The sequence below is a fragment of the Macrobrachium rosenbergii genome, chromosome 17 (genome assembly GCF_040412425.1).
Source record: "Macrobrachium rosenbergii isolate ZJJX-2024 chromosome 17, ASM4041242v1, whole genome shotgun sequence".
Taxonomy (NCBI): Eukaryota; Metazoa; Arthropoda; class Malacostraca; order Decapoda; family Palaemonidae; genus Macrobrachium; species Macrobrachium rosenbergii.
Genome location: NC_089757.1, coordinates 40,345,640 through 40,370,817, shown reverse-complemented (window position 1 = coordinate 40,370,817; position 25,178 = coordinate 40,345,640). Strand labels below are relative to the sequence as shown.

The window sequence follows — 25,178 nt, the reverse complement described above, 5'->3', positions numbered from 1 at the left end:
AGGTCGAAGGGTGAGGATTACTGTACCTACTTAATTCTTTGCTAATTATTACATTACTGTATGTACTATCAATAATCACCACAGTGGATTGGTGGGTCATCGCCAGGACCATCATCATCTCATCGCCCCCTTGTTTTTTTTTTCTGAGTGTTTTTTATGTAAAACCCCCATCTCAAGGACAGATTTACTTAGCTAAATAAGCTATTTAATGTTCATATATTTTCTTCAGTGAAACTGACGGTTTCCTTGTTATTGTTTACCATATATTGCAAATATTAAGTTTAAGGATATTTTTCTCTTTTATGCCTCTTACTATCCAATGATAGTTGAAACTACGATTTAGTACAAGTGTTGTTTTCTACCCCCTGCTAGTTCTTTCTGTTATTCTACTGAATACGACAGTTAGCTAGGAGAATTATGGTAGTGACCGAGGTTTTATTTGCAAGTGAATTTTACTGTCCCTAGATCAGTTTTTAAGGGACGTTCCTTTGTCATATTTAAGTTTACTTAATGTTAATGAATTAATTATTAAGTTTTGGTTTTTGGTTTGTTTTCTCTCTCCTGGGTGTCTCTTCTTGCTTGAGATCTGTTTTATTTTTGTGCAGAATCTTCGTCTAATTTGGCAACTGATTCTGGGAGAAGTGAATCTTTATACAGTAATATAAATAGATTTATTGTGGCTCTTGCATTAAAAATATATAATATATATAATATAATATATATATATATGTATATATATATATATATATATATATATATATATATATATATATATATATATATATATATATTATATATATATATATATATATATATATATATATATATTTATATATATATATATATATATATATATATATATATATATATATATATATATATATATATATATATATATATATATATTACACATATATACATATACAGTATATGGTGGGGGTTTGTCACTATCTGAGAATATGTCAGTATGGCTGGGTACAGGAAGGCTCAGAGGTGTTGTTTTGGAAGGTGGGTATAGCTGGGGAGCAGTTTCTATGGCTGGGAGGGGGTGAAGAGGGCTAGGTACACCTGAACTGACAGAGCTTGTTTGGTTTTGTATTTTTATGTTTATGATATAATAATTTACATTTCATTAAAGGATATGTACAGTACAGAGAGAGAGAGAGAGAGAAACAATAATTGAGGTATGTTTACATCGGTAAACAAACAAATCAGGAAACAGCTGTTTTGTGATTTTGAGGGATTTTACTTAAAAATGAAGTGTGTTAGTTTACCTTTGTATACACGGTTTACATTTAAGTACAAAAATAAAAGTAATAATTCCACTGATAGTCATTTCTTTTAGCAAGTCAAAATTATTTTCCTAATCCCTTCAGTAGTAGGCTCAATCGGTTCATTCTGAGAACACAAACAATACAAATGGCGGGACGATGGCTTTCTTTTATACATACAGTATTATACTGATACTATATCAATATAATACTAAAGTATATATGGATTTTGTAATAAAATAATAGTTTTATTACAATTACCTTTATCTTAAATACAGCTGTAATAGCCCATTTGACTTTTGCAAATGGATACTATGAGTGTAACACCTAGGCTAGCCTAGGTCTACAGTTCACACACAGCCCACACATTTTTATCTTGGTATGGTAATACAATATGGGGACAACTGACAAGGAAATTGCTGTAAAAAATACATTAAAGTTCACATAAAACCATGGTAGACTTTGGGTAAACAAAGGCAGGTTACCTACCTACTGAACTATGTCATTTACTAGGAAGAGAAAAGGAGTTGCATTTTTTGAAAGTGTATCTAAACAGCATATTTTGTTACAAATACGAAGTAAAAAGGTTGATAATTGCCTTTTACATAAAGTTTTCAGTTGAAAGTGTGATGGTTGTTGTTTATAGGAATACTTAGTGTTTACAGTTATATGGTCTTGACAAGGTTAGGTGAGGAAGGGTACATAGTTGCCCTTTACAAACCCTAGATTTTTTATTAGCCATTATTCAGATTTCGCCATTATCTGACAGACCCTTGGCTCTATTAATCCAGATTACTGAAGAATTACTATATACCAACAAAGATACTTATTAAAACTGACAAAAATATTAATACACAAGTTATTCAATACCTGCAAGGCAGCAAACATGAGCATCTCTTCTTCTGTACAATCAATCTCTTCATTCATGATGGCCCACCTGGCTTGCTCATAGATAAGGTTGATACGAGCAGCATCGTATTTTGGGTTCAAGTCATAAAAGGAGTAAAACTTAAACCGTAACAATAAGACATCAAATTCCCGCACACCTTGCTCCATTATGGATAGTGAAGAGTCCAACCATCTGCATGTGAAAGATAAAAGTAGAACATTTTTAGCAAGGATTGCAGCAATGTAATCACTGAAAATAAATCTACAAGAAAGTTGCAATTCATTGAGATGTATTTTCATTTTGCAATGATTAACAAGATAACATTAACATTAGAACTAGATTTATTGATGACTCAGAGTAGGTCCTCATATTTCTTTCATAACAACAACTACATTTGTAAATATATTAACACCTCCATATTCAAGTTAATCTGACTTGAGAGAGATAAAGCGGAGACTTCACTTACGAGACATTCATTCGTGCTCTCTCCAGAAGAGACTTCGGTCTCACCAGTTTGTTGCGAGCTTCTTCTGAGGGATGTAAGGGAGAGTTTGCTAAGGATGTGTTTATGTCATCCACACCATCAATACTATCCATGGTGCTGTTTAGACTACCAACACCATTGCTGTTGAAACGCCATGTCCCACCCTATGAGTGAAAGAGAGATGCCATATCTGTACTCTTATACATAATTTGCTCATCTTTAACTGTCTTTTTAAATAAGGCTTTAAAGGTCAATAAAACAAAAATAAAACAAGTCAGGTAGGTTCAGTGAAACTTAATAAACTAAGTGAATAAAACAGGTTTTGACGTAGGAAAAACCTATTTTTGGTAGCCGCCGTGAGTTGTCAAAGGAGTTACCCTCTCATGGTTCCCCCAGGGTTCCATAAACCAACGTTCCCCCAGGGTTCCATAAACCAACCCAATTGCAAAGAATTCTCTTATAGTTGGCCTTGGCCACAATAGTGATTGTTGGCACAGTGATAAAATATAAAGGACTAAGGACAGGAGGGCTCTATCTCCTGTTCTACAACAACTATCTCAGCTCTCTACATCTCACTCACACACACGTGGCAACATCGTAAGTCTAGCATCTTCATTACATGCCAGGTCTGTGCAAGATAAATGTTCATCTAGTCCCATGCTTTTTCATCAGAGAAAGTGGGTGGGTTTAAGGACTTACAGCGGCTACCAAAAATAGGTTTTTCCTACGTCAAAATCTTTTTTTTTTTAATAGTGTAGCCACTTTTTGTCTTCAAAGGAGCTTACAAAAGAAACTGACAGGTGACGAAACAACCCAGACTAATTTTTGGTCTGAGGTACAGTCACAGGTTATTAACCATTTTTTTTTTTATTCTGGATACCCACAGGGTTTGGCAATGCAGAACAAGAAACACATGATGAGCCAATATAAGTATCATTCTTGTGGTTTGAAGGTGGCTTACTTAATTATGTTGGGTCTGGCTGCAGGATTACTGTGCCTTCCCCAGCAATATCTCAGCATGACCACCACTCAAGGCAAGAGTGCTTCAGGAATTTTTCTTTCAACGTTAAGTCACAGGTTATCAACCATTTTCTTTATTCCAGTTACCCATTCAGGTACAGCAATAAAGAACAGGAGACACACGATCCTATAAATATACTATCCATTGTGGTTCTACAGTGACTTACCTAATTATGTTGGGTCTGGCTGCAAGATTATTGCACCTTCACAAGTTCAGGCACACAAAGACTTCTTCAAAGGAAACAAGCCCAAAGAACGTTAATGATGCACTCACCTTTTAGATGTCATACGACTTAGGAAAGGATGAGGGTCTGCCTTTTTAATGAGGGCCACTAAAATGATTATTATCAGCCCATGTTGGGAGAGTGGGTTGTTTGTGCTAAGGTGTAGGAAAAATAGGACCATCTGGGATGTTTGCCAAGACATCGAAGTAAACCTTAAAGTGCTTGAAGCAGGCTTCATATTTTATATGAAATACTGCGTTACTTTATCAGAAAAGAGGATTTTCCCTTTCAAAAATCCTCAGTCTTGGTTGGGAATGATAGGCCAAGAGACTACAGCAAATGACAACTAGGTGTACGAGTGGTGAAATGTTATCCTTGTCTACGAGAGCCCAGTACACTAACCTGAGCTCCTGATGCCAAAGCAGTCAAGAAGACTACCTTTTGCAACATATGAGTTGTAGTTGTATTGGGCCCATAAACTGAGGGGATGACAGGAGTCTAAGAACTTTATTTGGGAGCTGACTTTTGCAGTGTAAGACTGGAGAGTGGCATCAACAATTTCTATCTTAGAACAAATTCCCAACCATACGGCAAGGGTTCTGCCAATGCTGCCTTGTACGCCATGATTGTTGAAACAGCAAGGCGCTTGACCTCAAAAGATAATAAAATGTGAACTGTTTAAACAGATTTCAACTGGGCTCTCAGTGTGGAGGTAATCCAACCACATTTTCCATATGAACTGGTATGTTAGATAGATGAAGTCCATAGTTTTTGCACTACTGTGCATTTCAGGGCCACGTCTAATTGATTTTTGTCGATAAAATCTTACCAAAGCATCGGATATGGATCGTATTTTGGAAATAGCTACAGGCAGTCCCCGTTTACGACGGTTCCGGCTTACGACGTTCCGAGGTTACGACGCTTTTCAAATATATTCATCAGAAATTATTTCCCGGCTTACGACGCATGTTCCAGGGTTACGACGCGTCGTATGCCGATCCGACAGAAGAAATATGGCCCCAAAACGGCAGAATAATCATAATTTGAAGGTTTTTTTATGTAAAACTCAATAATAATGCAGTTTACATCGTTTTCAATGCACCCAGAGCATTAAAAGTAAGGTTTTCTTATGATTTTTTACAATTTTCGACGATTTTCCGGCTTACGACGATTTTCGGGTTACGACGCGGCGCAAGAACGGAACCCCCGTCGTAAACCGGGGACCGCCTGTATTTGAAGCCATAGCCTAATTGACAAAAATGTGCAGTGATGTCTAATGTTGATAATTAAGGCACTTAGCAGAATAAATCAAAGAAATTTAAAGGAAAACTTAGCTAAATCTAACAGGCTCTTAGATAGAGGGTAGTAAAATGCCATTACTGAAGGCCCTCCCACTCATTGATAATATGGTACGACGTACTTTACTAGACACCTCACCCATATACTTTATGAATGAAGACTCAGATGTTGGTAGTAGAAGTAATAGTATAGTACATGGAATTCTTATATTATTTCCAACACTCAAACACCTACCCTGCATACTCTCTCTCTCTCTCTCTCTCTCTCTCTCTCTCTAGAGTACAATAAGGGACTGTGCATCAAATGAGAATATTAATTGTGTAATACAGTTCCATGGCGCAATTCACGTTTCCTTCAACTTAAATATGCCCCAAGTCTTACCCTAACACTCTCTGTGAAAACAACCATCGTTACCCTGAAGTTTCTGTTGCTTCATATTGTCTCCTCAAAGTTCCGGTTCATGTGTACCTGCTTAGTCCTGCTAAATGAATGTCACATAACGCAGGTGTTCTAAACTTAACTTCCTTAATGCGTGATCAATCCCATAATAAATCCACAGTGCTTAGTATAGCACACTACTCCCCCTTCATTATTTTATTTGTGTGCCTCTGTGTCGGTTTGTTGTTTCTACATTCTGTTTTTGATGTAGGGTTGTTGAGTGGTTATCAGCAAGTCACTATATTCCTGTTTTTTTAAGTTACTCATTCTTTCAATTTTCAGTTATTTTGATTGTATATTTCATTTAATCATAATATTCTTAACTCATAGTCCAAGTGCTTGGGCTATGCCCTAAATTTTATAATCCAGTGATCCATTGATTATACTGAACTTTATTGAAATTGAAGGAAACATGAAATAAAAAAACAATTATTGTAATTTAAAATTATGTAAAAGGATATGCTGTTGTTTGTTTAAGATTCAGCCAGCCTTGCGTGAATCAAGGTCTTGCATTTTGAGCAGACCATAAGTGATGAACTTTCGATGGAAATAGAGAAAATAGAATTTCAATAATTATCGCATATCCTACTCAAAGTATTGCTTATTGTACAAGATGGTCAAATATTTGTGTTTCTACAATCATTAACATACTACTGGGAACCCTGCTATTATGTCACAACTAGCCTTTCTCTGGGTGCTTACTAAATTTAGCTAAGTTTCCCTTTTAAATTTCTTTGATTTACTCTGATAATTGCCTTAATTATTCACATTGGACATCACTGCATATTTTTGCCAATTAGGCTGTGGCCTCAAATAGCTATTTCCAAAATATGGTCCACATCCGATTCTTTGGTAAGATTTTATCGACAAAAATCTATTAGACATGACCTTGAAATGCACAGTAAGTGCCTAGCAATGTTGGGTAAATAATCTTCACAATAGATTAGATTTAAAATTCCACATGAAGGTCATGGCTCAGAAGGGGGAATGCGTGGACAACTTCTCCTCCTCCTGTCTGAGATAGAACACCAGACGGTAGGCAATACAATCTATTCTTTCCCCTGTTATTGAAGAAATATGGAACCAATGACTGTTTGGCTAATTCAGGGCAACTAGGCAATCAATTCCATTGAAAGCTAGGAGATTGTTCAAAGCTTTCGAAATCTGGGAAAATGAAGGAAAAAAGGTATACAGTATTGTCCTCCATTTGTTCCAGTCTTGTAGGAATACATCTTTTGCCATTGCCTGAACGTCCAGGTTCAGAAAGCATACGCTGGAAGTTGATGGTTCTCGCATGTGGCAAACCAGTCCACTTCCAGACTGTGGAAGCATGTTAGCAATTACTGACTTGAGAGGAGCTCAGTATGAGCCTACCCTCTGGATACAAGACATTTCAGTCATATTGTCTAGGATCAACAAAATGTGGGTTCCTTATGGAGGCTTCAATTTTCTGAGAAGGAAAGACAGCCAACAGCCCCAGGAAGCTGGTATGACCCTCAGAACAGGTGATCATCTTCCCTCTAACGGACAATCTTTCCAGTGGCCTCCACAACCTGTCAAGTAGGCATCCGTATGTATTACCACTCACACAAACAGTGGAGTCAGGTCAGCCTGTTTGTCAGAGACCCCTTCCAGGTCCACAGACAGAGTATCTTCCCAATCTCAGATGAAGGCCTTTTCCTGGCATGTGGGAGCCAGACTCTTAAATCCTACAGTCACAATCTTTGGATTAGACCTGTTACAGAACTGTAACAGATCCAGACTTTGTTCCAATTGTCATCTGGAAAAGCGGGACTGTGCAAAGAATCTTCTAAGTCCTTCCTTATTTTAGTTTGAGTGCTCTTGGGAAGAGAGAGCTGCTGCAAAGAGTAGTCCAACAAAGTCTCCGCCTCAGAAAAAGTCTGCTGGATGTAAGGTGGGACTTGTTCCTATAAAGAAACCTTTTGACTGGAGTCTGTCGACTGCCACTTTCAGGTTTTGTCAGCATTCTTCTCTGGTGGTTCCCCACATTAGCCAATCATCTAGGTAGGCCACCAGTTAAAATCCTTCATTCCTGAGCCCCCATAAAATATTACAGTATGTATAAAAATTTATGCAACCAATGTATTTGTTCAAATTTGACTGGTCAAGGATCATCCTTCACTCAGAGGAATGCCTCTTGGGGATGCTGAGGAATGGTGGCAAATAGAGCCATCTTTCTCTATGGCCCCTTTTAAAAGGGAGTCTGGTTAAAAAAAATACTTTAGCCCATTGAGAATTATACTGTCCCCCTCCCAAAAAGCAGGACTTCCACTGCATGTTATGCTTTAGGAGACAACCACAACCATGCAAGTCCTAAGATGCTCTACCTCTTCCCTTCCTCATACTGGTAGAAGTATCTTGTCCACTTTGAAAAGGGTGCTGATGCTATTGCTGTCCTTTCTTCTGTTGTTGGAGCAGTCCTATAGTAGTGACTGAGGCTTGTATGGCTCTGATTCACACCAAGCTTTCTTAGGCTAAGAAAGAGAAAACTTTCAAGGGTATTGTTTCCCAAATTCCCCTTTTTCAATTACAGTTTAGATTGTGGAATTCTGTTGTCAGGCTTATTCAGTGAGTTGTGTCACAACAGATTTTTCAAAAAAGGTCCCAACAGACAGGGGAAGAAAGCAATAAGGAAGTTACATTGGGGAGCGAAATGTTGGAGCCCACCAATGCTTCCTTTCAAGCCTTAATACAACACTCCAGAGAGTCGCAGAGTGCTCCCAGTAAGGTCAACATAAGTGTTTTGGCTACTGCAGTGAACACTGTTTTGGAAAACACTGGAAGCTCTTTAACAGGTGGAGCCTAGCATAAAATTGAGTAATTTTCTCGTAGGGGTACAAAATTGCTGGGTAGCCACGTCCACTGGGAGCTTTTTCCTCTCAGAAGGGGGACGAATGTTGCCCATTCCTTTGTATCACTATGTAATATTGGGATGGTGGAGGCAAATGGATTTATTTCTGCCATAAACTCTCATTTCTCAGTCATCACAAAATTCTGAAATTCACATGACTGATTGTTTCAAAAGTGAAGACACTAGGCTGATGCCTCCCACAGAGTTTTGGTGGTTCTGTAAAATTGTTGTTGTACAGTCGACCCCCGCCTATTCGCAGTTTAGCATTTGCGGCTTCACCTATTCGCGGATTTTTCTGCGGTTTTCTGTGGAATTTATCACCGAATGATTCAACAAAAATTCAATCATTCGTGGATGTTTCATCAAGAAATCACTAATTAATGTATTTTCATGACTAAATACATTTTTTATGATAAAAAGTGATTTACTAATTTTCAAATATTAATATTAAAGTAAGCACAGCAAACTATCTATGAAATGTATTTATTTTTCAACGCATATTAAATATTAACCCTTAATAGATGGGCATCATCATACGAGTATCTATAACAGGTTTTGAGTGATGGACGGGCTAACTCATATGAGTATTAATATTATGTGTCATATGATTCGGATGTATTTAGCAGGAAAGATGTTCATAGCACCTCAATGGTCCATAAATGATTTATGGCAACTGTTGTAGCTCAGCACAGGACAGAGGGGATCAGTATGCCTTGAGACTTGATGGGGGAATGCATTGCCCCTTTCTATTCCATGACATCTTTTTATTTATCTGCTCATAAGTATACCCAGGAATTGCTGTTGGTTTTAGTTCTTATCTTTTATGATAGTACAGGTCAGCTATAATTGTAATTTTGTAAAGAAAAGTGCAAAGAAATATTAGAAAAAACATGTATACCTCACAAAAAGTTACTGCATCTTTCCATTTCAGTAAATCTCGTAATGTTTTACAAATATACTCAGAACTTGTTACTACAACATCCATAACTTGGTAAAATGACCATATTTTTACGAGTGTCTTGTAAAAGAGGCCCCACACAGGGTTGTAAACAGTTACTTTCAACTTCCTGTGGATGGTAGGGAAAAATTTTTAGAATTTTTTTTTTCTTACACCATGTGCATTTGCTTATCTTCCTCTTTCCACTGATATTTTTTTTTTTTAAATTGGCCAATCTTAAACTCTGCCCGGTCTGGGGGTGTGCTTAATATATATTTAGCCTGTCCCTTAAGGGTTAAGGTACTGTACAAGTACTTAACTTCCCAGTGCTTCCCTATGCACTGTACAAAGACAATGGGACTGCTTCAATACAGTATGAAAGAAAATGGAAATCTATAGGGGTAACTTGGTTAGTTTTCACACTTAACTGTAAGCCATATATTTTTAAGGGTAATGTTTTAAGATGACTTGGATATTATATTAAAGTGTTTAAGATAGTTTAAGGTATATTCTGTATAGGATGACTGTTTAAGGTATACATCTGGTGTCTGAACTATCAAAATAAGCAATTATACACATTTTTAGAGGGGTCTGGTTTTTTAACTACTTAAACAGCCAGTTATAAGCATTTTTAAAGGGGGTTGTCAAGTATTTGTGGATTAGCTATTTGCGGGAGTTTGTGGTCCCTATCCCCCACAAATATCGGGCGTTGACTGTACTGTGCTGTATTTTCTATTAAACTGGAGAAAGGTTGCTTCTATGACTTTCATTAATACGGTTGGTTCTATCTGGCTTTCACTGCTATGATATTAGACAGGAGAACTATCTCCTTCAACGGTTTCTGAATTCCTATTGAAGGAGGAACCAAGAGCCATTCAGTATTAGGAAAGGCCGCTCAGTCCCGAAATTCTGTATGCTCAACCTCAACCTGTTTTCCTTTCATTAATGAGGTATTTCCATCTGGTGAAAGGATGTGTCTTGCTAAGGATTATCAGTATTCCTCTCAGGGGCAGATATTGGTGCCCGGACTACATCTAATTTGAGGTTTAATTGTCTAACCTGGTCTCAATTGTTACAAGTCGGAGCTCTGGGAGTGAGTAGGCTGTCTCTTATTATTCATTCTGATTTCAACAGGGATCTAGACAACTGATTCAACTTCTTTTTGGGCTTAGCTTCTGTTCCCGTGACCTAAGATTTTTGGTGAGAAACCTATCTCTGCTTGGGCAGACTGTGCAGCCTCTCAATCCTCTAGTTTAAAGAATGAGAAATTTTTACATATTACACCTGATTCCATATCCAGGACAGCCCTGAATTCTTCTTGGGAATCATGAATAGCATCTCTATGCTGATGCTCAGTACTAAGTGATCCTCAAAGGAGTTACATTCTCTTCGCATCATCTTTGATAATTTTCATGATTTCCTTCTGGAATTCTGAAAGTACTGCAAACGAAATTTTCCCATCAGGAAAGCCTGCATGGACTGACGAGCCAAGGCAGTTGTATCACCAATGCCTAACAGTACAGGAAGTATAACAAGCTGAATTTCCTATTAGGGAAGCCTGCATGAACTGATGAGCCAAGGCAGGTTTGTCATCACTGCCTGGCAGTATAGAAAGTACAGAAAGCAGAATTTTCCTATTAGGAAAGCATGCATGAACTGACTGAGCCAAGGCAGTTGTATCATCATTGCCTGGCAGTATAGAAGTCCATGATAAATCACTACCCCTTAGAAGGTACAGATACTTCAGATGGGGTTGGGTGGCCCCTCAATACATGATTGCTGCATGGGAAAGACAAGATTCTCATTTGAAGTATCCGTCTCATGTAAAGCAGAAGACCATTCCCTAGATCTTCCACATTCAGAAGGGAAATTTCAGTGGCTATATCCACTTCATGTCAGGTATCAGTGACTCCTCTCCCAAGGAGAGGCTCTCTGTCTCCATCAGAGGAGCTGAAGTGGGAGTTCCTAGAATCCACTGCTTTTGAAGTATTAGCCCAAATGTGGATTCTGCTCGCAGAGGGATGGAAACATACTGCCATAGTTCTGCGAGGACGATGTACAGCACTCTCCTTCTGTACGCCTATTTAAACCTACAGCTCATAACACAGCTCTTTCAGTATTTAAACTTGCTGCCAAAAGCAATTGGCACTTTTCACACATGTCCAGCCATCAACAAAATTCTCCATTATTCCTTCAGGGACTAGCTCATGGCAGGTAGTTCTGAGCCATTTCCACAGTTGAAAGCAGACTGAGCAATTCACCGTGACACAGGTACTGTGTAGGTCATGCGTAATAGTAGCCAAGCAGTGATGAAGGAACAAGTGTTCAACGAAATCTACCTAGTGTTAGCTACCTACATCACTGTAGTATAGGCTGCAAACACTTTAAATTAACCTAGGTCTGCATGGCCACAAGTACATGTCCACAGTATGATGTAATGAAACATGATCAATGGATCATAATTATAAAATTGTAATGTATTAAAATATTAATTTACAATTGCTACAATAACACTGCCTTAAGTATTTACTCACAAATGCTTCTTAACTCAATTTAGACAAAACTCAATGGATATCCATACTGCATATTTCTACACATTTCATAGCCTTTGATTACCTGGTCTATTCCCAAGCACAAGGTAAACGTTATGTATCCTGTAAGTTACGTTAGTTGGCACAGTACATAAATAAAATCAATACTTATTGAATTATTGTACAAGAAATATATAAAATCAGTATCTCTAAGATTTTAAAATGTTTGGCAGAGGTCACAATTATGAAAAAGTACTTTTGTATTCCCTAAGGAAAAATACAAAAGTCACAACTAATTCCCAACACCTGTGACATCACTACTGGTGGGGTAAGACCCACTGGAAGTAGATCTGCATGAATGTATTCTTTTAACACTGAAAAGAACCCCAATATTAAGGATAACTGGGGAACTGTCGATATCATAAAAACCATTTATAGTTTGATTATAAAATACTACAAAGGAAATACTGGCCTTTAGTAAACACCAAGGCTCATAAGTCAAGCACGATTGGGAACTACGATCATGTCTATGTTTCATAAACAAGAAAGTTAGGCTCCCCGATTTAACCTTTCGGTAACTTCCAATTATCTATTAACGTTAAAAAGGTCATTGCATATTAGGTTTCAATAACAAAACTGTCTAATATTATTGCCTTGATGCTAATTCTTACTTTGTTAAACAAGAAAAACAGCACAGCAATTACAGTGTAGCCTAGCGATCTACTCCTAACTTCTCACATTGCAAGATGCCTACTGGCTCCCAATTTTTAAACAAATATAAGCCTGCTTGTTAAAATTTTAAGAAACTAAAACTTTTCACAGGGTCTTAAAACTAAATACTTAGCTTGATGGTGTTAAGAAGAGTGAAACATGTATAGTTGAGCATGATTTCCAGAGCATAAGCTGGGGACTAGTGAACTCTTGGACAGACCAGAGTGTAATGGAAATGGCCGACTTATGCTGTTGCCACCTCTGTGCGAGTAAGATGTAGAGAGCCGCGGTAGTCATTTTAGGACAGGAGATAGAGCCCTCCTGTCCTGAGTCCTTTATATTCTATCACTGTGCCAACGAGCATTATTCTGTCTGAGACCAACTATAAGAGAATTCTTTGTAATTGGTTGGTATGTCTTATGGAGCCAAGGGGGATCATGAGAGGGTAACTCCTTTGAGGACAAACAGCAGCTACGCTATCAAAAAATGACAAGCCCACAGAACCAAACATTAAAATTTATCAGTTCACCACCCCTAAATGATACACCTAACAATATGAGATACTGTATTTTACCTTTCATGAATCTGCTGATAAAATCATCTTTATACTAATAAAGTCATTATTTTTTAATAAATTTATATGTAACAGGATATTTTTATCTACCTCCTGTCTCAAAAAAAGATATGGTGTACAAGTACACATTCCATTTTTTGACATCTGATATCAGAGGTTTAATTGTATTTCATCAATGACACTTTTGAAGTGCATCCAAGATGTTCAGTAATCCCACATATCACTCAAAACCTAGTACAGTACTGTACTCATGATATGAGCAATACTAGTTCAAAAATGGTCTGTGGTACTCTCGTCTGTGAACCTTTAAATGTTCTTTCTAGTGTCAGTATTGGGGATATTTTCATGTTTTACTTTTCTAAAGATTACTTACTATGAATTCTCATCAACTGGTAATGAATAGATTATGAAAATTTAGAACATACTGCTGAAAACCTTCTAAGAAATCTTGTAAAATGTAACAACAAAAAAGATAAACACCACACATTATTCTATGAGATAGGTAATTATGGTTAATCATTTTCTTTCATGTAGGCAAAATACAAGGCTTAACTTAGTCGTTAACAATATACTTTGATGAGCCAGTTAAACTATTTGATGATAATACTGTACTTCAAAAGTGTTCAATCAAAATAACAACCGTGCTTCTCGACTTACTGGAGAGCTTATGGGAGTCTTATTAGGAGAATGCAAATGATGTGATGCTGCAGATCTGTCCAAAGAGCCGTTACTGGAGTTGTGGCTCTTGTTGGCGATGAATGAATTTGTGTCAGCAGGAATGCCATTCTTTGTACTGCTGGACTTCTTCTTGACTTGTTTTTCTGAGTAATTGTATTTCAGGTCTTCTGAAGTGATTGGTTTACAAAATGATAATTCCTCTGGATACCGAATACCTAAAATTACATACAGCAGCCCTTAGGATTCACTCCGATGTATGTTTAGTTTATAATGTACAGTATATAATTTTTTTCAATAGCCCTTTCAATAATCAAAAACTTTAGAAAAAATTGTAAATTTTTCACACTGATGATTTACACCTCAAAACAATGCATCAACAGAATTCTCATTACCCAGCATATAAAATTAACACTAACTTTGCACTATATAAAACTAAGATGCATTCAATTCTCAATAAAGGAAAGATGGTATATTACAAATAAAAATTATCCATTTTCATTATGATTTACAGAAAAAAACATACTGTGCAATTAAAGTGAAGGATAACTTTGCAAATATTGAGTCAAGTTAATATTATAATACTACATTCATAATATCATGCTCAATGCTAGCGACATGGTGCCACATTAACTCTTTGACTTACAGCTGACATACTTAAATGTCATAAAAACCAACACCTATACTTACTGATAATGGATTTAGATGTCATTAAAAAAAGGAGTGTCTTTTGTTTCCACATGTCGAGGTGATGAAAGGTGACACTCACACAAAGGCTAGTGACTGAACTTACATCTGATGCAGCAGCCCACAAGGTGGTGACCTTGATCAGCCTTGTCATGCTTGCGTAAGGGTAAGCATCTGCATTTACCTCGAGTGGTAAGTGTTAAATCTCCGTTGTTTGTGTTCCAATTTTTACATTTTTTCACTGATTATTCTTTGGTCAATACAGTTATAAGCGAACATGTCACAAAAAGAAAGTGTGAAGGGCAAGAACCCTGAAAGTGTACATAATCTCAAAGAAGGTGATATTGCTCAAGGTGGGGTAAGCACAGGCGCCTTCACCTCAAAGTGTGAACAATACATACAGTGTATGTAACCACTTAATGAGTGTCATAAATGCCATCTGACCCCAAATAAAAAAAACCTTCTTGAGGCTTTGTTTGAGTATGAAAATGAATGTGAAACGAGTAAAGATGAATTGGACGAGTCTGAAGATGAGTACAGAAAACATATTATTTGAGGAATTTGACTGCATCAGGGGTTGAAGAGAGGGAAGGGGGTGAGTAAAAGTGATGGTGATGAAGATAGTGAAGCTGGTGCTGATGATGATAATGATGAATATATGGTTGAACAGTCAGTGCATGTACATAAAGTGCATTGGATAAGGAGCCCAAGTGGTCAAGTGACCCAACTCCAACTTTGTCCATCCATTCAGGGCCACACTGAGGACGTCATTTGCCATCCCCACCAACCCCCTTCGTTTCCTCCAGCTGTTTCTCAAGCTCAAGTTTCTCGAGTAATTAGTAGGTGAAAAAAATATGTATGCACACTTCCGCAGGGTGCAATTGCAGAAGAGGACCAAGTATTTGTGGAACAGATGCAACTTTACCGATATTGCACACTACTTGGGGATGTATATATTCACGATGATGTGCAGTATGCCTCAGGAACAGGACTACTGGTCGCTAGATTCAGCGTCCCACTTACTGCCAACATCCCCATTTCTTCAATCAAGAGGCAGAGTCAAAGGACAACAAGGATAAGCCCATGTTGGTCCAGACCATCAAGGAGCGCATTCAGGAAAAATGGTGGATATTGCATACACTACGGTATTGCAAAATCTTTTCTTGGATGGGGGCATGCCTCCTTATGCAGAAAGATTAGCCTAAACGTTTACAACCCCAAGAAACCTGAAAAATATAGAATCAAGTTTTATTTCTTATGTGAGGCTGTAAAGTTAATACATCCTGGACTTTCACATTTATCATGGTTTGTCTCACACACTCCATAATACTGTGTTGAGACCTCTGGCACCATACAGAATAAAGACCTCTGGCACCATACAGAATAAAGGATACCACGATTTAACCAAGAGATGCTGGGGATGCCACTTAAGGACGACAGCAACATTATGCATTTGCAACTTCAGTAATGGATCCGATATTTTCTTGCTCAGTTTTTTTAACTTACCACCTAATAGTATACATGGTTGTAATTGCCTTGTGTCACAGATTAATAACAAAAAATAAAATATAAAATACTTTTAAAAACTGATATTTAAAATTAATATTTCTGAGTCCAGTCCCGTGTCAGCCGGTGAAATTCCATTATAGCACGAATTTCTAGGTATAATATGCTAGATATACCAGAGAAAAAGAGCTTTCAGGAAAGCTGGGGTTACTACCCCAGATCGAGCATCTTCTTTAGGAAGACGTCGGTATAACAGAAGGGTGAGTGAAAGATCACTACCACGGAGTCTTACTCGAAAGATCTCTCCCTATCAAAACCCCCAGAACAGAGCGGTGAGCCGTTACAGCCCCTACACCCAACACCACGCCAGCTCGGCGACACCAGCGCCACCTACCTCATTCCATTTTCTAGCACGTGATAGCTACCTTTTCTTTTGTGAGTGCTCGTGCCCTTTTTGGATTTATTTTCATCTTTCGCCATGTCATCGAGCAGCTTTACCATCTCCAAGTTAAGTACCATCTTATTGTGGGGTTTTGTTCTATATTTTGGCTGTTATGGTCTCTGTCTTTTTATAAATATTGAGATTTTATTATGACGCCACAGCGTCCCTCCACCAGCCATGTCGATCACGAGCGACCCCATCAGTTCTTTTCTGTTGGGGTTGTCTCCTTGTCGTTATGGATGTTATTTTTGCCCCATGGTTCTCCTCCTGGCGGGTTCCCTGCGTGGCCCCCTTTTTCGAAATTTACATATTATTGGCCTACCGGCCTTTTGAGGGTGATGCCCCGTCCTGGTACCCCCACCAGGTTGGGTTCCTTATTATTTTTAGTCTGTATTAGGCTAATTATTTTATTCTTGGCGATGGTGCTCTCTGTTTAATTTATTTTATTCATTGTTTACCTCCTCGTGGTAGCGGCAGCCTCAGATCTAACCGCTGCCCCGAGGTAGGCTACGCACCCTATTGAGCACATTTTTGTTTCCATGTTTATGTGTGATGGTTATTTAGTGGAGTAGGCTTGTTTTGCTTCCATCCCCTTGCCCTCGGCGTGGAGATCCATCAGGTTGAGGGAGTTTTGGTTGCTGTTTCCTCCAGGGTCGTTTTTTGGTGGGCAGAGTGAGCCCCTTAGTTCTCTTTGGTTGTAATCGCCTTGTGTCACAGATTAATAACAAAAAATAAAATATAAAATACTTTTAAAAACTGATATTTAAAATTAATATTTTTGGAAAGAAAATATTATTTCAAAAACCCCTTTTTAGTTTTGGAATGCTTCATGCAGTATTTTCCGAGACAATTTCAAATTTGTTCATGACAATATTACTCTTCAGCTATTCAAGAAACGCCTATAAAAGTACAAAAAATATACAACAGTTATTAATTGGTTAAATGGGTGTACATGTGTGCATACGTTAACTGTCATATGGAGACTAACTTTAAAACCAACATTATTATCGTCACTGTCATTGTGGTTAACTATCTCGATATCACTATTTGATGAAAATGAATAAGCATCATTATCAAAGACCATTATCTCCAAATTTTCCAAATTAAACAAAGACCGTTGCTCAACTTCAGGATATGAAAGCCTCCCCGGTCCCGCCCCCGGGGCTGACGGAAGATTTACAATTTTGCTATTTTTACACCAATGATTAAGAGAAATCTGGCATCTTTTACATTCAAGAGCGAGCTGAATGACGTCACTCAAACAGAGCTAAGGGGAGGGACTAAATTTACCGTGGTATTTGAAAATAAAGCGTTGATAACATTGTCGTTGTCCTAGCGCAACATATACAGCATCAATTATAGCGATGCGCAGCACCTTGTGGGTTAAGGAAAACCTCTGTAATTCTGTCACCCTGGCTGAGGAACTTTTGGAGCACGGCATACACACTACGAACACTTTGCAGCTCACGAGATGATCATTCAAGTCACTGCAAGTACTTGCAGGTTACAAAATGCCTAGAAACACACTGGGCTACCACCTTGGCGATGTGTTAGCAGGATAATCAACTCACCAGTATGAACATGAATGCTGATGGTGTGGAAGCTGAGGAGTGTGCATACCACAAGCTAAATACTGAAGGAAGGCAACTCATCACTGCAATTAATTTCCCTGCAATGTCTGTGTGTGTGATACAATGGTACATCAAGTTCATGACAGGTGTAGAAAGAATTTAATCAGAGGCTCAAGTATTACAGCCTCACCTGGAGGAGTACCAAGTGAACAAATAAGTTGCTGCTTCATCAGGTCCAAGTGTTGCTGCAGAACACTCGTGTATTTCACTTAAAGTACAGAAGATGAACAGAAACTGAATCTGCTGGAATTTAACAAGATGGCAAGGGAGGCACTGCCCTTATTATTTTATTATTAAAATAGTTTAACCAGACCACTGAACTGACTATCAGCTCTCACAGGGCTGGCCCAAAGGATTTGCATGAAATACCAGGTCCAGGCCAGAGGCCAAGCACTGGGACCAAATAGGTCATTCAGTATGGTGATGAATGAATGAAAATGAAATTAAAAACCGCACAAAGGCACATCCTCTTATACTGGAGCACACGCACACACAATAAATACATTTACTCATATTTCAATATTTACATACTAAAAAGGTATAATAAAATTCAGAATAAGCTAAGTAACTTTTAAAATCTTGTTTTAAAATTCTTTAAATGCCTTAATGGTTTTCATATTTTTATTATTTACTTATTTTTATATTTTATCAATTAAATCTCAGTTCCCCGTGTAAACATTAAAACTGGAATTACTGAACCTGTAGAAGATTCTGATAAAATTTCCCTCATTGATTTATTTCCAAAAGTTGACAGTCATTGCCGGTCATACTTTGGGTACTCACACAACACGTTTGACCATTATTTTCACCTTGCAGATGAGTATGCCTATTCGGAGACAAGTTAGAATTACTTGTGCATTTCTATCTCTCTGATATGATGAACTCCATTTTCTAACACCAGGTTTTATTGTTTTAATTTATTATTTCCAGGTTACTCATTCCATACATATTGCCATTTATTTACAATGATTATTTTTATATATGTGACTGAAATAACAGCTTATTTTTTCGAAGAGGAGATGCAGTATTAGATTTCATTTGGTCTATAGAAAAAGATCAGAGCTAGCAAATATAGCCACAACTAATGAGCTGTGAAGACGATGTCATCTGGCTGTGCCTTCGAAAACCAGCAGGTCTTCGAGGGGAAACATCTGGGAACCTTAAACGTGGGAAAAACCCCTACCCCCTTTCCTTCAAGTGGGAAATCCAAGAAGATAAGTCCCTACTTCAGGGGTAGGCGCAGAAGATTTGGACAATCAAACACCATCAATGCCAGAGACCTAAAGACGTCCACACACCTCCAAAAGTTGGAATGAAGCAGTGGAGGAGGTGCCATAGAATATGGGGCAGGGCCAGAAACGTGATGTCATGGCTGACACCGAAGAAGACAGGTGATATAAGGAGAAACACACAGGAAAAACAGACAGTGGAAGCAGAGCAATAAAAGAGGGTGAAGCAGAGAAACAAAGAGACAAGACAGCGAGGTGGTTGTATATTTAAATCCAGTGACTCAAACAATCTTCTAGATCTAATTGGGAAAGGTGGTAAATGATTCTTCAAAAATACATCTCTTAATTCAAATATTTTTTTGTTGGAGAATCACTTGTCTGAATTCTTCTGATACTGAGCCATATATTTCTCTTCCATAGTCAATGATAGACAGCACTGTTGCTTTATACAGTACAGTAAGGGTATGTCTATCGGCTCCCCAAGCAGTGTTCGATAGTTTTTTAATTAGATTTAATGCTCTTTTACATTTTGCTTTCATGTATGTTAAGTGGGCTTTCCAATTTAGGTGAGTAACAAATACTAATCCTAAAAATTTTGCAGTTTGGCCAATTGGTATGCTATGATTTCTGACTTTTAAATCAACTTCTTCACCTTTCTTGCTCTTTTTACTTTTATAAAACATGACTGCTTGAGTCTTATGTATTGATAATTTAAAGCCTACAGATGAAGTCCATTCATCTATTTTTACTATGCTTTTATTAATGATTTGCATTGCATGTTTCATGCGAGATTCTGAATAAAATATGGTAAAAATGATCCATATACAGGTTACTTTTTATTCTGGTAAGTAGATTATTACTGATTATTTATTGCTAACGTAAACAGTGTGCCACTGAGGACGTTTCCCTGTGGAACACCATTTTCAAGTGGAAATGCTCTGGACAGAACAACATCAATTCTCACCTGAAAACTGCAATTTGTCAAAAAATTTCGGTTAAACCTATGTAAATGCCCACGGATGCTGTTTTTATATAAAGTTTTTAATAATGCATACCTCTGTGTAGAATTGTTTGCCTTTTCACTGTCAAAAAGACAGCTACAGTAACTTGTTTTCATTCAAAACCTCTATGTATGTGGTCTTCCAAGTTAGATAGAGAATCTAATGGAGATCAGTTACATTGTGATCTGAATTGAGTGGGAGTCAAATTTTTTTCTTGAATATGCCATTAGTTACCATTTTCTCGAGGTCTGTAATTACCTGGGATTTTCCAGGTCTAGTTGAATTTGTTATAGCATTTGAGTTTTACTTGTGTTAAAGAAATAATTTACTCGACATTTACTTGTTTTTATTTACATATTAACTGTGGATTTCTTTTTTTCTATATTTCAAAAATTTCTTATAATGCTTGTTAAACCATTTTTTGTTATTATTGTTTGGTTATCATGTATTGGAAATGTATCTATTGGCATAATCACTGTTCTATAGCATTTGAGTTTTACTTTTGGTGATTTTGATGTCTCCTTCCATGGGTTTTGCTTTCATTTTAGGACATTTGTTCTTGTTTTCTTTGTAGCATATCCTTTGTCTTTGCTGTTTTTGTTCTTTCTTCAATCCTTTGTCTTTGGTTTAACTGTTTTTGTTCTTTCTTCATATCCTTTGTCTTTGATGGTTTAACTGTTTTTGTTCTTTCTTCATTTTTCTTGGTTTAACTGTTTTGTCTTCATATCCTTTGTCTTTCTTTTTCTTATTTCAAAATTTTTTTGTTCTTTCTTCATATCCTTTGTCTTGGTTTAACTGTTTTGTTCTTTCTTCACCATCTTTTGTTTTGGTTTAACTGTTTTTGTTCTTTCTTCATTTTTCTTTGTGTTTTGTTCTTTCTTCATATCCTTTGTCTTTGCATTTAATTGTATTGTTCTTTCTTCAAATGTTCTTTGTTTTGTTCTTTCAAGCATCCTTTGTTTTGGTTTAACTTTTTGGTTTTTCTTCAACCATATTTTGTGATTTCTTCATATCCTTTGTCTTTGGTTTTAACTGTTTTTTGTTCTTTCTTGGTTTTGTCTTTGGTTTAACTAATCCATTCTTCATATCTTTTGTCTTTGGTTATGTTTTGTTCTGTTTCTTCATATCCTTTGTCTTTGGTTTAAACTGTTCTTTTGGCTTCATATCCTTTGTCTTTGGTTTAACTGTTTTGTTCTTTCTTCATATCCTTTGTTTTTTTTGGATCCTTTTTTGTTCTTTCTTCTAACTTTGTTTTGTTGAACTTTTTGTTCTTTCTTCATATCCTTTGTCTTTGATTGAACTGCTTTTGTTCTTTCTTCATATCCTTTTGTCTTTGGTTTAACTGCTTTTGTTCTTTCTTCATATCCTTTGTCTTTGGTTTAACTGTTTTTTCTTCTTTCTTTGTCTTGGTTTAACTGGGTATATCCTTTGTCTTTGGTGTAACTGTTTTGTTCTTTCTTCATATCCTTTGTCTTTGGTTTAACTGTTTTTGTTCTTTTTGTTCTTCATATCCTTTGTCTTTGGTTTAACTGTTTTGTTCTTTCTTCATATCCTTTGTCTTTGGTTTAACTTTTTGTTCTTTCTTCATATCCTTTGTCTTTGGTTTAACTGTTTTTGTTCTTTCTTCATATCCTTTTGTCTTTGGTTTATATCCTTTACTGTTTTGTTCTTTCTTCATATCCTTTGTCTTTGGTTTAACTGTTTTTGTTCTTTCTTCATATCCTTTGTCTTTGGTTTAACTGTTTTGTTCTTTCTTCATATCCTTTGTCTTGTTCTTTTCTTCAACCTTTGTCTTTGGTTTAACTGTTTTGTTCTTTCTTCATATCCTTTGTCTTGGTTTAACTGATTCCTTTGTCTTTGATTTAACTGCTTTTGTTCTTTCTTCATATCCTTTGTCTTTGATTGAACTGTTTTTGTTCTTTTCATATCTTGTCTTGGTTTAACTTTGTTCTTTCTTCATATCCTTTGTCTTTGGTTTAACTGTTTTTGTTCTTTCTTCATATCCTTTGTCTTTGGTTTAACTGTTTTGTTCTTCTTCAAACTGCTTTTGTTCTTTCTTCAACTATCCTTTGTCTTTGGTTTAACTGTTTTTGTTCTTTCTTCATATCCTTTGTCTTTGTTTTAACTGTTTTTGTTCTTTCTTCATATCCTTTGTCTTTGGTTTTATTGTTTGTTCTTTCTTCATATCCTTTGTCTTTGGTTTAACTGTTTTGTTCTTTCTTCATATCCTTTGTCTTTGGTTTAACTGTTTTGTTCTTTCTTCATATCCTTTGTCTTTGGTTTAATATCCTTTGTCTTTGTTTTTTCTTCAACCTCTTTTTGGTTTAACTTTTTGTCATATCCTTTGTCTTTGTTTAACTTTTCTTCATCCTTTGTTTTTGTCTGCTTTGTTCTTCTTTCATATCTTTGTCTTTGGTTTTAACTGTTTTGTTCTTTCTTCATATCCTTTGTCTTTTGGTTTAACTGGTTTAATCTGTCTTTTTGTTTTTGTTCTTTCTTCATATCCTTTGTCTTTGGTTTAACTGCTTTTGTTCTTTCTTCATATCCTTTCTTTGTCTTTGGTCTTTAACTGCTTTTGTTCTTTCTTCATATCCTTTGTCTTTGGTTTAACTGCTTTTGTTCTTTCTTCATATCCTTTGTCTTTGGTTTAACTGTTTTGTTCTTTCTTCATATCCTTTGTCTTTGGTTTAACTGCTTTTTGTTCTTTTCTTCATAACTGCTTTTGTTCTTTCTTCATATCCTTTGTCTTTGGTTTAACTGTTTTTGTTCTTTCTTCATATCCTTTGTCTTTGGTTTAACTGTTTTGTTCTTTCTTCATATCCTTTGTCTTTGATTTAACTGTTTTGTTCTTTCTTCATATCCTTTGTCTTTGGTTTAACTGTTTTGTTTTCTTCATATCCTTTGTCTTTGGTTTAACTGTTTTTGTTCTTTCTTCATATCCTTTGTCTTTTGGTTTAACTGTTTTGTTCTTTCTTCATATCCTTCTTTTGGTTTAACTGGTTTTGTTTTCTTTCTTCATATCCTTTGTCTTTGGTTTTAACTGTTTTTGTTCTTTCTTCATATCCTTTGTCTTTGGTTTAATCCTGTTTTTGTTCTTTTCTTCAACTATCCTTTGTCTTTGGTTTAACTGTTTTTTTGTTCTTTCTTCATATCCTTTGTCTTTGGTTTAACTGTTTTGTTCTTTCTTCATATCCTTTGTCTTTTTGTTCTTTATTCATTTAACTGTTTTGTTCTTTCTTCATATCCTTTGTTTTTTAACTGCTTTTGGTTTTTGTCTTTGCCTTAACTGTTTTGTTCTTTCTTCATATCCTTTGTCTTTGGTTTAACTGTTTTTGTTCTTTTTTTGTTCTTCTTCATATCCTTTGTCTGGTTTAACTGTTTTGTTCTTTCTTCATATCCTTTTGTCTTTTTGGTTTTAACTGTTTTTGTTCTTTCTTCATATCCTTGTCTTTGGTTTAACTGTTTTTGTTCTTTCTTCATATCCTTTGTCTTTGGTTTAACTGCTTTTGTTCTTTCTTCATATCCTTTGTCGTTGGTTTAACTGTTTTGTTCTTTCTTCATATCCTTTGTCTTTTGGTTTAACTGTTTTGTTCTTTTTCTTCATATCCTTTGTCTTTGGTTTAACTGCTTTTGTTCTTTCTTCATATCCTTTGTCATTGGTAACTGTTTTTAATTCTTTCTTTGTCTTTGGTTTAACTGTTTTGTTCTTTCTTCATATCCTTTGTCTTTGGTTTAACTGTTTTGTTCTTTTCTTCATATCCTTTGTCTTTGGTTTTAACTGCTTTTGTTCTTTTCTTTCATATCCTTTTGTCTTTGGTTTAACTGTTTTTTTCTTCATATCCTTTGTCTTTGGTTTAACTGTTTTGTTCTTTCTTCATATCCTTGTCTTTGGTTTAACTGTTTTGTTCTTTCTTCATATCCTTTGTCTTTGGTTTAACTGTTTTTGTTCTTTCTTTCATATCCTTTGTCTTTGGTTTAACTGTTTTTGTTCTTTCTTCATATCCTTTGTCTGGTTTAACCGCTTTTGTTCTTTCTTCATATCCTTGTCTTTGGTTTAACTGTTTTGTTCTTTCTTCATATCCTTTTGTCTTTGGTTTAACTGTTTTTTGTTCTTCTTCATCCTTTTGTCTGGTTTAACTGTTTTTGTTCTTTCTTCATATCCTTTGTCTTTGGTTTAACTGCTTTTGTTCTTTCTTCATATCCTTTGTCTTTGGTTTAACTGCTTTTGTTCTTTCTTCTAAGTATCCTTTTGTCTTTGGTTTAACTGCTTTGTTCTTTCATATCCTTTGTCTTTGGTTTAACTGTTTTTGTTCTTCTTCATATCCTTGTCTTTGGTTTAACTGTTTTGTTCTTCTTCATATCCTTTGTCTTTGGTTTAACTGTTTTTGTTCTTCTTCATATCCTTTGTCTTTTGGTTTAACTACTTTTGTTCTTTCTTCATATCCTTTGTCTTTGGTTTAACTGTTTTTGTCCTTCTTCATATCCTTTTGTCTTTTGGTTTAACTGTTTTGTTCTTTTCTTCAACTGTTTTGTTCTTTCTTCATATCCTTTGTCTTGGTTTAACTGTTTTGTTCTTTCTTCATATCCTTTGTCTTTGGTTTAACTGTTTTGTTCTTTCTTTCAAGTATCCTTTGTCTTTGGTTTAACTGTTTTTGTTTTCTTCATATCCTTTGTCTTTGGTTTAACTGTTTTTGTTCTTTCTTCATATCCTTTGTCTTTTATTTAACTGCTTTTGTTCTTTCTTCATATCCTTTGTC

General features: G+C 36.2%; 1 protein-coding gene across 15 annotated transcripts in view; it reads right to left on the bottom strand.

Annotated features, from left to right (window-relative positions):
- Positions 1 to 25,178, bottom strand: part of Fit1 (Fermitin 1) — a 261,078-nt gene that overhangs the window by 60,084 nt on the left and 175,816 nt on the right. For all 15 annotated transcript variants that reach the window (XM_067119924.1, XM_067119918.1, XM_067119929.1 and 12 more), the window contains exons 4-6: positions 13,908 to 14,143; positions 2,627 to 2,808; positions 2,142 to 2,352 (exon numbers count right to left, since the gene is read on the bottom strand). In XM_067119924.1, the coding sequence (XP_066976025.1) occupies positions 2,142 to 2,352; positions 2,627 to 2,808; positions 13,908 to 14,143 (629 nt within the window). The remainder of the gene's footprint in view (positions 1 to 2,141; positions 2,353 to 2,626; positions 2,809 to 13,907; positions 14,144 to 25,178) is intronic.